Source organism: Cupressus sempervirens, chromosome 6, assembly GCF_028749045.1.
Source record: "Cupressus sempervirens isolate cs-2001-9-10 chromosome 6, ASM2874904v1, whole genome shotgun sequence".
NCBI lineage: Eukaryota > Viridiplantae > Streptophyta > Pinopsida > Cupressales > Cupressaceae > Cupressus > Cupressus sempervirens.
Window position 1 is genome coordinate 134,712,206 of NC_143123.1, and position 16,392 is coordinate 134,728,597.

General features: G+C 39.2%; 1 protein-coding gene across 3 annotated transcripts in view; it reads right to left on the reverse strand.

Moving 5' to 3' along the window:
• Positions 1 to 16,392, reverse strand: part of EMB2726 (elongation factor Ts family protein) — a 134,483-nt gene that overhangs the window by 80,371 nt on the left and 37,720 nt on the right. For 2 of the 3 annotated variants that reach the window (XM_089787096.1, XM_089787095.1), the window contains one exon: positions 3,926 to 4,691. In XM_089787096.1, the coding sequence (XP_089643222.1) occupies positions 3,926 to 4,691 (766 nt within the window). The remainder of the gene's footprint in view (positions 1 to 3,925; positions 4,692 to 16,392) is intronic. The other variant, XM_089787097.1, reaches the window with a different exon arrangement.

Consider the following 16,392-nt stretch of genomic DNA (forward strand, 5'->3'; position numbering starts at 1 on the left):
GAGCAATTATGTGGTTCCGAACCCTGCTTTGCCAATTCTGAAAAATGCACCTATTCTGTCTTCAAACTCTTGTCAAATGCTTCTCCAATGATAGGGCAAATCTGAAATCCTTATTCCAACCAAAACAAACCCTAACAACGAATTCTCAATAAGCTCCAATGAGATGGCTGAATACCAACTCCAATCATGCAACAATTCAGGTGATATTTCACACCCTCAAAGTCGCCAATCCAAGGGAGTGATTCGTTCCCAAAGATCGAATAATAGTTTGCAGATCCAAAGTCTACAAATGTCTTCACAATGAAGAAGTAGAAGAGTTCTCAAATCCAAGCATGTCCAAATGAGAGGCCCAACCCTCTATTTATTCACTTTTCTAAGAAGTTGCTAGAACTTCTAGAAACATCCTTTATAAATTCTCATTATAATGCACTTTTTATAATAAAGTAATTTTATAAAATAAAAAGTGCAACTCAACTTAAGATTATAACATGTGGGCCCCAATATCACATAATGATAAAATATAACCTCAACACTCCTTCAAGAGCAAGATATGACCATCTGATCCGCAGAATTGACTCTCTTTCCACACCATTTGCCTACGAGAGTCTGGAATAGGCAAATCCATGATCAATGCCATGTCGAAATAAAGAGGGGACATTACATTAGAAACAATAGTCCACCAAGATAACTGAGAGGGGGTGGTGAATCAATTATCCGACAATTAAAACATTTATCTTCTTTAAACAAACTTAACCATTCAACCCAAGTAAACAGCAACCATAATAAGATGCACATAAACAATTACACCAGATATGTTAACTAGGGAAACCCTTGATCAAAGGGAAAACCCCGGTGGGAATGATGCCCACAAGATGATGTACTAATATAAATATTCCTTGTAAGAGGATAGACCCTGTTAAGAGTCTATTACAATATTTAGTACATATGAGTCCCTATTAGGAGACTTTGAATCCCTGTTAGGAGTCGTGGTACTATGTACGCAAGATGAGCCCACTGCCCAAACATGCAGTTTCAACTACAAGAAGAGCTCACTGCTCAAACATGCAATATACTATTATGTTCTTCTTTCCTTTGTTCTATGAACCAAACCAATAACTGTCAAACCCTGTAGACCAAGTCACAAACCTCGGATCCAAATATCAAACCTTGGATCACTTTACAAAACTTCAGCAATGAAGTTTCCTTCACTTCCGCTCTACTCTTCTCAACTTCGCATTCCACTCTTGTACTGCTTAGAAAATTACTTTTTCCATGTCATTCTTGATAAAGGAAAATGTCCTTCCTTTATACCGAGTCCAATAATACAATTTCCTGAGTCGGCTATTAGACCTTCTCAATTAATCATTATAGGACCACATTAAGAACATGTTACACTTAGCGATAACATTAATCTTTTGCCTTGCAACTTGAATAACTTTCTGTACACGCGATATTATGACGAGTAAACTTAGCCACGTCATCACCAACATGTCTTCTTCACATCCTCAACCTCGATTCTCAAAATAACAATTCTACTAGGAGATATAACAAGTTTACCAGAACATGCCTCTGTAAACTCTATCTCAGAATAGACATCACCAATACTTACATAACTTCTTCCAAAGTTATCATTTATTCTTCCAACATTAACTGCATATACCAGATCCTCAGATGTATCTCCCATAACCTCAGATAGTTAGACTATTCAACTAGCTGTCTATACCAACTTAATCTTTTTGTTGTTCTTCTGTCAGATACCACAAAAGACTACTGTGTTGACATCAATGACAAACTCAGTCATGAATGTAACATATCATCATAATAACATATCTACAATACTCCCCCATAGGAATATCATCAGCATTCATGCTTCCAACAATCTCTCACCATATGCAGCTGCCAAAATCGAATGCCAAAGATGTCCAGCAGAGTAAATAAGTAAACCACACATTCATCCCCTAAAAATCACTGCAAAATGTATGTCTCAATACCCAACACAGGCCCTCAGCTGTTCTTACAATTCAGTCAATTTGAAACTATGCAAAAACCATCCAAATTGCAGCTCCAAGAATCTCTTAATACACACATCTAGCAATCTACAGCCACTATTGATTTTCTAATGGAATAAATGTCTACAAACTGAGAGATGTAATTGCCAGGAAATCTGTGCAACTCAGTCCTGTGCATATAGAATGCAGACCAATAAATCCTGGAACTAATTTGTCTTCCACTATAATCATTCACCATGAGATTTGAACCATGTAGATTATTGAGTCAAGTAAAACTTAAGAACTGACCTTTGGTTTGAAGTGCCCACTCCATGAAATTATTGACTACAAACAAATCCAACATTCCCAAAAAACCACCAATCTTGAATATATGGGTTACCATCCAACCTTCTCTAATTCCAAGGCTATTTGTCCTTAGAATAACCAGTCACTGATTTCCAGCAACAATGGAGAAAATAAAAACAAGAAATCTTCATAACATGTCCCAAATGAAAGGATGACTTTTCTTATATAGCTCTTTAATTGGTGAATGCTTGCACTTCTAGTAATGAGGGATAAAACATTCTTTAGTTTCAATTCCTCCTTATGAAGTAACTTTTCAAACAAGATGGAATAACTTAAAGTGACTTTATATTATAACTTTATTATAATCACCTCATAATTCAATCAAAGGTATGCATTTGATAATAAATTATTATAAAAGTATAACTTTAATAATCATTATAATATTATAGCTCCATCATTATTCACTGCAAGTCACTTCTGACTTCACCCAGAGTGTCACACTAAAAATAGCAAGGGTCCATCTCTATCAACCCTCAATTTACTATAATTAGCAAATCTCTCAATACCTAATCAAAACAAAGGGGCCAAAGGTCATCACTTCAACTAAGACCAGTTCAATGCCCGACCAAATATAGAAATGCTGGATAAATGACTTAATATAAATAGTAAGTGTACCAAACTGAACCAAATTAAGAGCAATCTTGAATACTTTTCTACTGCAAAAGGGAAAGAGCCTCCCATTCTACCAATTGGGAACCCTCTAACCATCTGACATAGCCTACAAGAACCAATGATAGGCTAATCCAAACTACCAACTATGGTGAGCTAAATAGGGGACATTACACTATACTTGCCTAGAATCGGCGAATCTAGTAAGTCTCTTAACTCAACGAGGGTCACTCACCTTGGACTCACCTAGTCTAGGTGAATCCTAGAAAGTCTTTTAAAAATGCATACCCTCAAAAACACTTATCACACAACTTAGTCCAAGACTAACAAATCAAAGAGCACTGCAACTAAATTCTCATGATTCAAGATTTCTAAAATTTTGGATCCACATACCAATGGCAAAACCTGTAACATTGAGTCTCCTTCTGCTCATCTTCAAAGAATGTAAATAGACATGTCTACTATATTTCTTTTAATCTACAATTAAAAAAATTTAAGTCTGCGTTCACCAGAAAAGGAAGAGCTACACCTTACATGTGAATCATGTGTGAATCCTACTTGTAATATGATGATTAACAAATGGTGGAAAGAGCCACAAAACAGATTCTGAATAGAAATGAGAATCTTCCTGTTTATGTTTGTATCCTAGTGCCATTAGGATTCACCCAAAAGATGAAGTTGAGTTTTAAATTGTCTTGTACGAAAAAGCTCTCCAGAAGTTTGACAAAACTTTTTTTTTTAAAGTATCTGGCCATTATCAGGCTAGATTTTCAGCGCAGTCATTTACATCAAGGCTTCCTTATTGACTACTTTTATGGTATTCCATTTTCAATATCTCTGCATTGCAAGTGGCTAATAATGTATTCCTACCCAAATATCTGATTTCGATTGAACTGCAATAATATATTTTAGACAAACAAATATATTGATACAGAAAAATGCACAGGACGTTAGGAACTTACTTATCCACAGGAGATTTAGTTTCTTCAGCGACTGTAGAGGATTCAGGTCCAGTTCCGGATTTTTCTGCTCCCACTGAGGTTGGCAGGTTCACAGCAGTTTGTGCAGCAACTTCTGCTGCGAAGTCTTGGCTTTTCTTTTCCAAACCTTCTCCCAGATTGTATCGAACAAATCTTCTTACTTGAATGTTTTCCCCTAAGGTTGCAATGCTTTGTTTAATCCAGTCTTTTATGATGATCTTATCATTTTTTATGTAAGGCTGCTCTAATAGGGCCAACTCCTTAAGTATCTTTCCAATGCGTCCATCAACAATTTTTTGCCTGATTTCTGCTGGCTTATTAAGAAGGTCCTCTTTCTGCAATTCAATCTCCCTTTCTTTATTCACAATTTCTTCAGAAACATTCTCTACAGATACATATTGAACATTCGGACTGGCAGCAATCTGCATTGCCATGTCGTCTACTAATTCTCTAAAAATATCACCCCTTGAGACAAAATCTGTTTCACAATTAACTTCAATTAACACACCAATACGACTATCATGAATATAAGATCCTATTCTCCCTTCAGCTGCAACTCGGGTAGCCTTCTTCTCTGCACTTGCTAGTCCTTTCTTCCTGAGAAATTCGCATGCCTTTTCAAGGTCACCATCTGTTTCTGTAAGAGCTTTCTTGCAATCCATCATGCCTACTCCTGTCTCCTCTCTTAGCTTTTTGACAAGAGCAGCAGATATAACACCTGAGTGTGTGGGTGCCATTGTATCTGTCTCTGATTGGTTTGACACATCAAAGGCCATAACAAATGTCAATAAATATCAAAATTATCAGAGTTGAAAGTCTGGATCACCTTCTATGGACCAAGTTAGTAAAATTCAAAAAATGACAAATCAAAACAGTGAGTATTTTGAAGATCTCTATTCCATGCCATAAATCATTAAGTGTTCAACTGAAATACCTTCAAGAACAAGAACAATATTAGACTGACGAGCAACTGGATATATAGGTGATGCTACTGCTAAAAACATATATTTTGAAAACATAGGCAGTAAAAGAGGAAACAATTCCATTTCTTTAAAGGTGGATCTCTTTTGCAGGGTTAAAAAAGTTCATAATTCAACAACTGAATCTTAAAAAATAACATGATCAACCAAAATGACAAAATGTTATGATTCACTATTTTGTTGCATTTTCATCTTAAAGCTTTTTGCAACTATTCCAAAATCATAAAACTGAAGGTTCGCTGCTAAGAACATTTTGAATTTTCAACCAGCTACAAGTAATCAAAAAAGTGATATTGTTATTAGATGATCTATTCAATGTAGGAAACAAGAAGATCTCAGTCCAATCTATTTGTGTTTTGTCCAATACCAATTATGACCAGAGCTGTAATAAAATCTCAGATAAGCACCCATTTTCATTAATACCTAGCTTCCAGTTTCAAATAAATCACAAATTGAGGACTGTGCCTTTAGATAACTAATATAACAAAATCAATATTTTAATGGAGCAGATGAAGGAATGTGGATAGAATCTGGATGCAGAATAGTATAGATGGGTGGACAGACATTAGTCATTGTCCACTCACCAACACCATGGTTACACACACAAAGCGCCCATATTTTCTAAGGGCAGATGATTGTTCAAGGCATCACCAAGATGTTAACTTTCAGTTTTAGGTCCTTAGGGATGCTACCGAGGAGGTTGGGCCACAAAATGTGGTCCAAGTAGTGATAAATGCAGCACATTTGTGCAGAGTTGCAAGGAAGCTTATTGAGGCAACCTATAGACATATTTGGTCGACTCCGTGTTGTATGCATGCCATGAACCATTAATGCACTCAAGGGCATGGGGAAGAATGACTGGTTTAGAGGAGTAGCCAATGATGCAAGAGATTTTGTAAATGTTTATCTGCAACCAACGCGCTTAACATGCACTCTTCAAGAGCTTCACAAAGGAGTTCTTGAAACTAGTTGAAACCAGACATGCATCCTATTACATTCTCTTGGAGAGAATGCTTGAGTTGCAAGAGTCACTACAACCCATGGTTATAACACATGAATGGAATCAATGGGTTGAGGTCAAGAAAAAGCAAGGGAAGAGGATGAAGCAGACAATGAAGAGGGATCAATTATGGAGTGATGCAAATAAATAATCTCCATCATTACTCTAGTTTTCTAGGTGATCAGATATGGTGACGGGGATGCATCTACCCTTAGAGAGGTGTATGAGTGCATAGATTCTATGCTTGACTAGATTAGGGTTGTTACTGAGAGAGGACCCCAATTTAGCATCCTACAATGAGCACATTTGGCAAATCACTCAATGCAGGTGAGCAAGCTAAACACTCCTTTGCACATGATTGCTTATGCATTAAATCCTAAGTGGCACATGGCTAGGCTTGGTAGAGTTACACCACTTCAGGATGATGAAGTGAAAGCGGGGTTCTTCGGGTGAATTGCTAAGTTATATGATGTTGATACCACGGGCGAGATTCGCTAAGAGTAGACGAAATTTGCCACTCTTACGGATTACTCGGATGTGGAAAAAATGGATATCAGAACCATGGCACAAAAGCAATTAATTTTGTGGTGGAAATGTCATCGATTACAAAGGTCAAAGATCAACACTAGTCATCCGACTACCATCCTAGGCTCCTAGTTCTTTGGCTACTAAGAGGAACTAGTCTACTTATAACTTTGTCCACTCCAATAAGAGAAACAAATTTCCCTCTAGGAGAGAAAAGAAGCTAGTGGTTTTACACAGTGCCTTGTGTATCATGGACCATAGGACACACATGTACAAGGAGAGCCCAACAACACAATGTATGTAGAGCCAAAGGAGCTATCTCAGATTGATGAAAATGAGACTACAACAGCTACAAATGTAGGGATGGTTGGCATTTCTTTGGCAGATCTTAACTGTGAGGAGTCCACTAGTTCCACTGATGAGGATTTTTCCTTGGAGGATGATTGGAGGCCTCCGTTAACTACATTTTGACATGATTTTGTACTCGTTTTGATATCACGCTACTCATTGTAATCATCTTTATGATATTTTTGAATTTTGATTGAACTATGTTGATAATTCAGATATCTAATAGTAATTGGTAATTTGATATTTTGTACTATTTAGTTTTACTATCAGATATGTTACTATGCTGAATGTTCAATGGTTTTGGTTCTAGTTCATGTTGCAATTTTGCTATGTTCAAGTATTTGGTATGTTATACTGAAACATCATTTCATAACTAGCATTTCAAGTTCTATATATATTATGTATAACATACAACAGCCCCACCATCGTCTCGAAATTAAAGCCCTTTGTCCTCACATCCCACAAACCCATCACGACGTCCCCTAGTGTTCGTGTTACACTAGTTTTACCGCAAAACACACTGGAACTTAGCAGTTGGAATAATCCAACAAAGTCTAGCACAGAAAGGAGCAAGCGGGCAAGAAAGATAGCAACTCCTTTGACAAGTCCAAGTGTCAATCGGCAGAAACTACTGAAGTTCATAGGGAATGGATCAATAGATCTTACAAGGAATTGGTAGACATGCAAGACTATTTGAGTAACAAGCGATCAAACTGACAGGTACTATTGGTTGAGAGCATTTCACACACCACTACAAGGTACAACCCTTGACTGGTTCACAAAATTGGATCCTTCATCCATAACCTCTTGGGATGCACTTAAAAGGGCATTTGAGGCCAAGTTTAAATTGCTATGAGATGACAATGAGATTCTAACCGAACTTTATAATAGCAAACAAAAGAAGAATAAGAATGTGCAGGCATATAATCATAGGCTCAAGGATTTGTTAGCCATGTTTGACAATTAAGCATCCGACAAGTTGAAGAAGAGATCGTTTATTGACGGGTTGATTCCCTTCTTGCACAAAAAGATGAAAGTGGTGCCTCCATCATTGTATGCCAGTGCCTACAATCGGGCGATAGGCATAGAGAGTGAAAACAAGACACCCTCCTAAAGGAAGAGGAAGATGGACAATGATGAGAGCATAGAGGGTAGTAGCAATGATGAATCAGCATACATTTAGCTCCTACAACATGATATGATGAGAATGATGAAAAATTTGAAGGTCGAGAAATTAAGTAATAAAGAAATTAACAATGGTGTACTGTGAGATAAATAAGGAGCACACTAAAGGTTGTTAAAGTTGTAGCTTCAATCAGCTTAGTAACAATAATTAGTAATTATTAGATGAGTCATACATATATAACTGAGTATTTATTCTCTCTCTCTCTCTCTCTCTCTCTCTCTCTCTCTCTCACACACACACACACACACACATATATATATTGTGTTATGTTATTGACATCTAATAATTATTATTTTAAGGTTATTGATCAACTTAGAGACATGTCTCTCTACCCACATATATATATATATATATATATAGACACACACACGCACACACTTTGAGATCTGCACTTGGAAAACACATAAGTTGCAATAGTGCCACTACATTTGCAGCAATCTTTTCATCAACATGATATCAGAGCAGGTTCCTCACCAAGCCTATTATTTAAACTAAATTCAACATGAGGACATGCCTCGTGATTCACATTAAACCAACCCTGTGAGGTTTTACGAATGATAGAAACGTAGATTTTACAGCAGGAGATTGCAAATGCAAAAGGAATGAAATCAGCTTGAAATACAAAATATAATCGATGAGTTCAGGGAAATAGCATTAATTCATTAGAAGCACCCAAGATAATGATATGTGATATCATTGACTACTAGAATCATGTACGTGAGTTACATATATGGATATGGAAACAAGTTTCCTTAAATCATGAGCCATCAGAGATTCATCATCATTAATTTATTGACTACGAAGAGATGTCATTGAATATTTTTTTAAATGAGACAAAATGGGGATAATGGATTCAAAGAAGCATGGCAAGTTCATCATTACTTCTGATGCTGGGAGGCACAAGTATGCTCTAGCTGGGATGGTTGAGATCTAATGGAGAAGCCCCCTACATCGCCAATCTCGTGGCTTCCTTGGTCGTGTTGAACATGCATATATGCGTCGCTACAAGTTTGTTCATGTGGTTGTCCATCAATATGATAATCTTTGGCGAGCCTTCCATCATTGGTGTAGTGCAGGGGATGATCACTAGCCTCACCTGCATCACTCCTAGAGCAAGTGTAGTGCAGTCATGGGCAGCGATACTGACGGGGATGATGTCAAAGAGTATGTCGTGGTTCACAATGATGGTCATTCACAAACACTTGACACTTCTTCAGCAGGTAGACAACGCGATGGGCATCTTCTACACACATGTTGTAGCTTCCTCACTAAATCATAGGAGTGACTGATAGATTATAGATCACTATTGCTCAGGCAATATTTCTATAACAGATATCAATGTGACTAATAAGAGTGGCGAAGACTTCATCTGAAGAATATTTAAGCATTATATTTCTATTGTCAAAGAAATATATTGTACATTAGTGGTAGAAATACTAATATGGAATGAACGTCATATTGATCCAATTCTAAGGCTTACGTTGTGGGCGGCTATTGTTGGATTGAAAAAAAGAATTCGTGTGATCCATTCTTCTACAACACTGATAATAGCTTTCCAAATTGGAAGTTGTCTAAGCTCCTATTTGACAGCATACTGATAAGCATATTTGTTGGAAATATGAAAGAGAGGTTTCCTAGAAAATTAAATTTTAAGTTGCCCCATTCACGTTTGGTGCAAGAGGTATAAATTGAAAGGATATAATATTTGCTAGTTCGACATACATTGAAATGAAACATTATAATCGGAAGTAACTAAGATTTATTGGCTCCTGATGTTTGATGCATTTATATGGAGAGTTTACTAATCCATTGATTCCATAGTATATTCAAATATTTTTGTTATGAACTGTGTTGGGCATAATATTTCTAGAGTTTGGTACCTTTTTACCTAGAAATTGTCACATACGGGTCATTTGCTAAATATTTGCGAGCACACGGGGTTATTTTTTCTTGTTGAAACAAAGATTCCTATGATGCCAAAGTTGTTTCACATAACTAAAAGTTTTGGCAAAACAAATGAAGTTTATCTTGTGCAATACAAATGGTTGGAGGAGATTAATCGACAAAGAATATTAAAATTTAATATAGTTTGAAAAGTATATTGGAGATCATTATAAAGGCCTCCAATATATTCAGTTTGTGACAAGAAGTACAAAATTACCACCATAGTGTTGATACATACTCCGTTGAAGTTGTAAGGTGTTGAGCTGGATCCTAGAGTGTTACACTCTAAAATATTAAAACTTTTGAGGGCCTGATGAGAGCCAATTATAACTTATTTAATACCCTATTTTAATCCATTTTATGCACTTACCTACTCACTTCCTTATTCCATTTCCTTTTATTCCATTCCATTTTATTATTTTACGTTGCATATGATTTAATATAAATAAGTAGTATTTAATACTGTTTTGGGATTAAAATACGGAAAATACATTAATTGATTTCTTTTACTAATCTTTACTACTACAGCATGTTGATTTGTTGTTGTAGATCTTCCTACCATTTAACAAACTTCTTGTCGCCTATCAGTTGGGACTGCAAATTCCTGTCGCCTGCCAATTGGGACTGTAACTTCTTGTCGCATGTGGACGTGAACTATTATTCTTCCAAAATAAAATGTCTACTGCTGCAATCTCATTTGAGAATATATGTTGGTTGGACACATGTATTACAATCTGTATGGAGTTTAAATTGCTTAATATCTACCTTTGTTTCCATCACACGATGAACTCCAGCCATGCAAGGGAAACAATTGCAAACAACCAAAGCAAAATTCCGTTGCATATACTCACATGGGAAACTTTATTAGTATTTAGTTTCCTATATTTATGTGCAGTTATAAATGTAATTCATGTGGCATTGTTTTGTTATGTCTGCTTGGCATAAGCCAGCCACGTAGATATCATGTACATATTCTGTTTAGTGTTTGTTTTATAGCAATGGTATATATATCTATATATGGTCAAATATCATAGCGGGGGGAGGCAGGTTTTGAATACACAGATTTTTGTAGAAGGGATTATTGTACACAGACTGTTATTATTATACTGTAATATAAGTTCCATATTTGCATGATTACAAAGGTGTAAGACTATTATTTTTCTTCACCAAGTAGCTGAGGAGGAAGGGCCCACTCTGAAGTTACCCAGTGATTATTTTCTGTGAGTTATGTTTGGAGTGCATTTAAATTAATTTTCGTTTGCATGTTAATTATCTTAGCATTACATAGTATGGATTTAATCATAGTATATTAGTTTATGTGTTTAATATCTGTATTTGATTGTGTAATAATATTTCATATGAATTACATTACGAAGAGTTGTAGTTATTTTATCATAGAATATTTCTGTTATACTTCAGTAAGTTTCTGCTGCTAGAAGTGACAGTTCCTGTGGCAGAAGCATTTTGATTTGGTGTGAGTTTGTTTTTTTTGTGTGTTATAGATGCATTCATAAATCCTCATCTCACAACTACCATCCCTTGATAGCATACTGCTCGGACACCTTTTGCAAGCTTACGCTCTCGGATTGACACATAGAAACCAGCCGAACTTCATCATAAAATTGTTAATTCTCCTCTTATTATCCGCCCCAGTGTTGGCCTATCAGGGCCCTTTATCAAAATTTGTGGATAGAAAACGACAAGAAGAAAGAAACATAATTAAGAGAGGGAGATGGACCACGTTCTTTAAAATTATCATTGAAACTTATCCCTTAACCATACATAGTTAGATCTACTCGATTAAGCCTCTACCATTTGACTATAATAAGATGGCAATAGACACTCTATGATTGTTGGGATTCGTTAATCAAGCATGGACAACGATGTTTCCAAGCATATGCAGGTAACTATAAAGCCTTAAAGTATTGTCCTTAAGGGTTGGTATGAGATGGCTCACATACCGTTGATGGTGTTAGCCGACTGGATGGTTCCAGCGATATTTTGTATTCTGTAGCCAACAGTCCGGCAGTGTTTCGGTATTCTGTAGCCGACGGTTCTGCGGTGTTTTTATATTCTGTAGCCGACGGTCCGGCGGTGTTTTTGTATTCTGTAGCCGACGGTCCGACGGTGTTTCTGTATTCTGTAGCCGACGTCGTCGATAAATAGTTTGTAGCGGATAGAATAATTGTGACCGACAAACCCCTTCGAGAAGGTTCGGCGGTAGTATTTATATCCCGTCTGGGATCTTTGTAAAGCATCATTCATCTACTATTGCGAATATAATTCTGCTGTCCGTGTTCATTGTCTGTATGCGTTCATTTACTTTACCTGTACGGTAAACATTTGGCGCCATTGCGTTATGAATCTGGAAGGTGGGAGGAATGAAGATTAATGCCAAATCAGCTTAACAAAGATCGGAATAAGGTGAAGGGAAAAGATGGAATCCGTACTGCGCAGGAGAATTTAATTCTGGCACAGCAAGCCGAACGCCGACGAAGATTGCCGACGGAAACCGAAGTGCGGAGGAATTGTTGGAGGAGACTCGGCAGTGGGTGGAATTGGTGGAAGAAGCACGAGAGGAGTTCTTGAATTTGTGTTCGCCGAGGGAAGAAAATTCAGACGGAAGAGCATCAACTCGCAAGGCTCGCAGTGCCGATGGAGCACGAGCGTGGAGTGACCTCTTCGTCCAGGATAGACTTCCGCGGAAAACAATTTCGGAGGATCCTTTGTCTTCACCAAGGTTCGTAGCTGTCGACACCTCCAATGTGGGAGTGCAAACCTCCGGTGTGGGAGACCAATCCGCCGGTGTGGGAGTACAGACTGTCAGTGTCGGAGTTCAGACTGCCGCTGTGGGAGTGCCGACCGCCGGTGTGGGAGTGCCGACCAGTGTAGGAGTGCACACCTCCAGTGTTATGGCGGGACCCAAAGAAAAGCTGCCGAAATTTGAAGGTGATGGTACAGCCGACCCCATCCGACATTGTAAGACATGTGAGACGATCTAGCGGGCAAATGGAATCACAGATGCCGTCGAATGGGCCAGGCAATTTCCGGCAACCCTACGAGGTGTCGCGATTGATTGGTTTTCGGATATGGATCCACAGAAGCTGGATACCTGGGATAAGATTAAAAAGGAGTTCTTGGCAGAATTTAAACTCTTGCAGGCTGATAATGAAATCATAGCGAAAATTTTCAATACCAAGCAAGGGAAGCACGAAACTGTCTGTGTCTATGCCAGGAGATTAAAAGACTTAATAAACAAAATGGAAAGCAAGCCAGCGGACGGATTGCAGAAAAGGTGGTTTGTAGATGGCCTACGCTCACAGTTGCGGAGGAAAATGAAAATTGTACCACCATCGTCATATGCCGATGCTTATAACAAAGCACTGGACCTTGAAAGCACGCAAAAGACAAAGAAGAAGAAAACCAGCTCCTCCGACTCTGATGATGACGAATCTGCTGGAGATGATAGCAGCGACGACGAAGGTAGTAGCAAAAAGGTTCGTGCCTTACAGAAGGATATGGTTCGAATGATGAAGGAGTTTAAAAATATGCAGAACGAGCCAAAAGGTAGTGAATTGTGGTGCATGGAATGTAAGACCGACGGTCATACTAAAGGATCGTGTCCGAAGAACCAATTTTGTGACATCTGTCAAATCATGGGACATTCGACAAAAGACTACCCCTTTAACATGAAAACAAGAGGATCTCCCCAAGTACTTCTCACACAGGAGGCTTCCCCGTCAGGTGGTAACGGAAACACGAATGCCACCGGCGCTACATCTGGAGGATACAGGAATAATCGGCGTGGACAAAATACCAACAACAATAACAATACCAATACGAGCAGAAGCCGAATTCAGTATGATGCAAACGGACAACTAATTATTCAGTGCCGAGCATGTAACTTGTGGGGGCATTTTGCGCGGGAATGTCCAACAGCAAATACACCTCAACTATTGTGTCGATGGTGCGGACCCGGCGATCACGACGACTCAAAATGTCCAAAATCCGGAGTGAACTTGATCACTGTTGGAGCCGATGAGGAAGAAGTTCTGGCAATTACGCGGCAACAAGCAAAAGAATACCCAGACCCTGTCGAAGAAAAGAAAAAGTTTGCGGCAGCACGGGCGGAGGTTGGAAAAGTATCTCAAGCAGTAACACCTCCGGACACAGCCACCACTTCAGCAAGAAATTCCGCAGAACAAAACATAGTACGACAAATTTTGCAAACGGAGGTGCAAGTAAAGGTAAGTGATTTGCTTCTCACCATGCCCCAACTTCGATCTGCTCTTTCAAATATGGCAGGAGAATCAAGCCTCGAGAAGGAAAAGTCACCGAGAGAACCGAGTCGACGAAAAGAAAAGGAAATTGTTACGGGAGGAGAAGATCAGATGTTGCTGGCGCTAAGATCCGGACGGCACCCTGCAATTGTCGAGATGGGGATACTTGGACATGTTCTCACAGACACCATAGTGGACAAAGGGTCCGGCGTAAATGTATTGCCAGAAGAAACTTGGAGGAAGCTTGGACAGCCAACATTGTGGCCTCCAAGGTTTCAGCTACTGACCGCCGATCAACATAGTATTAAACCACTGGGTGTTCTCATGGCACAGCCAGTAACCATTGGCACCCAGCCGTTCCTGATGGATTTAGTGGTGATTCCATTGAAAAAGAAAGGCTATGACGCCATCCTGGGCCGCGGGTGGCTTATCGAAGCAAGAGCTCGACACAACTGGAAGAAGAACACTTTATCCCTCGAAAGTAAAGGTCACCGATTCGTCATTGATCTGCATACCCAAATGGTAGGAGAAGAGGCCCTGTCGTCAGATTCTGAGGGAGAGGAGGATGAAGGTAGACGACGAATGGAACCGGATCAGGAGGGCGTCCTCCGATTGGATGGGGGAACAACGGATGACGACTTGGATTCCGTCAACGGTCTCTACCACTGGCAAATGAAGGACTACGAATTATTTCACAGCTGCAATGTTCTGTCAATTGAGAACAAATATCTGAAGGAGTTTAGTGAAGTAAAGGAGGGGGACGCACCGTTGGATGTTACACCCGCCCATGCATTCAGTGAAGGAGAGACAATCAAGTATAATGAAGCTACGCTGCAAACAATGAATTTGGGGGACGAAGCAGAGCCGAAGAATATACTAGTCGGAGATAATTGGGATCCAGTACTCAAGGCCGCGGCATTCAAGATATTTATGGACTACAAAGATGTGTTTCCATGGACATACAAGGACCTCAAAGGAGTACCGCCGGAAATGTGTGTGCACCGAATTTCGCTGGTGGAAGGAGCTGTACTTGTACGGAAGCGACCCTACAGGATGAACAAGAACTATGCCGCCCAGGTTACGGAGGAAATCAACCGGATGCTGGAAGTCGGCATTATCTTCAAGGTACAGACCAGCGAATGGGTGTCACCGATAGTCATTTCATTGAAGAAGGATACTATTCAGATCCGGATATGCGTTGATTTCAAATGCCTGAATGCAGTAACGATCAAAGATCCTTTTCTGATTCCATTCACAGATAGCATTCTGGAGGAGGTGGCAGGACATGAAATCTACTCTTTTATGGACGGGTTCTCTAGATATAATCAAATTTCTATAGCGGAGGAGGATAAGTTGAAGACAACGTTTGTTGTTGAAGATGGGGTCTACGCGTACAATCGGATGCCTTTTGGGTTGTGTAATGCACCGGCCACATTCCAGCAGATTATACTACATATCTTCGACAAGATGTCTGTGGGAAATTTCAAGGCCTTCTTAGATGATTGGTCAATATTTAGCACGGAGGACGAACACCTAGCAGCACTTGGTGAGTGTATGGAGAGATGTCGCAGGGCCCGGCTAGCGTTGAATCCCAAGAAGTGCAGATTCATGGTTCCGCATGGCAGACTACTCTGACACATTGTCTGTAAGGAAGGATTAAAGAGGGATCTCGACAAGGTGAGAGTCATTCTGGAAATGCAGCCATCTACTAATGTGACGGAGGTAAAATCTTTTCCCAGGCATATAGGTTATTATTGGAGATTTATTAAAAATTTTGCCAAGGTGTCCCAACCGTTAGATAAGCTAGCCTGCAAGGAAGAATCATTTAGATGGGAGAAAAAGTAGGATGAGGCATTTGAAGGGCTGAAGCTACAACTAGCTACGGCACCCATCCTGGCATATCCGGACTATATAAAGAATTTCATGTTCATGTGGATGCCTCCAATTATGCGATCGGCGCAACCCTGGCACAGACTGGTAATCACGGACTGGATCATCCAATATACTTTGCCAACCGGTTGCTCTTAAAGGCAGAGCAGAACTACAGCACGACTGAAAGAGAAGCCTTGGGAATGGTTTATGCTGTGCAAAAATTCCGTCATTATTTGCTTGCTACACCGTTTGTGTTTTATGTTGATCACTAGGCCCTATTGTACATGATTAACAAACCCGTCATCCAAGGGAGG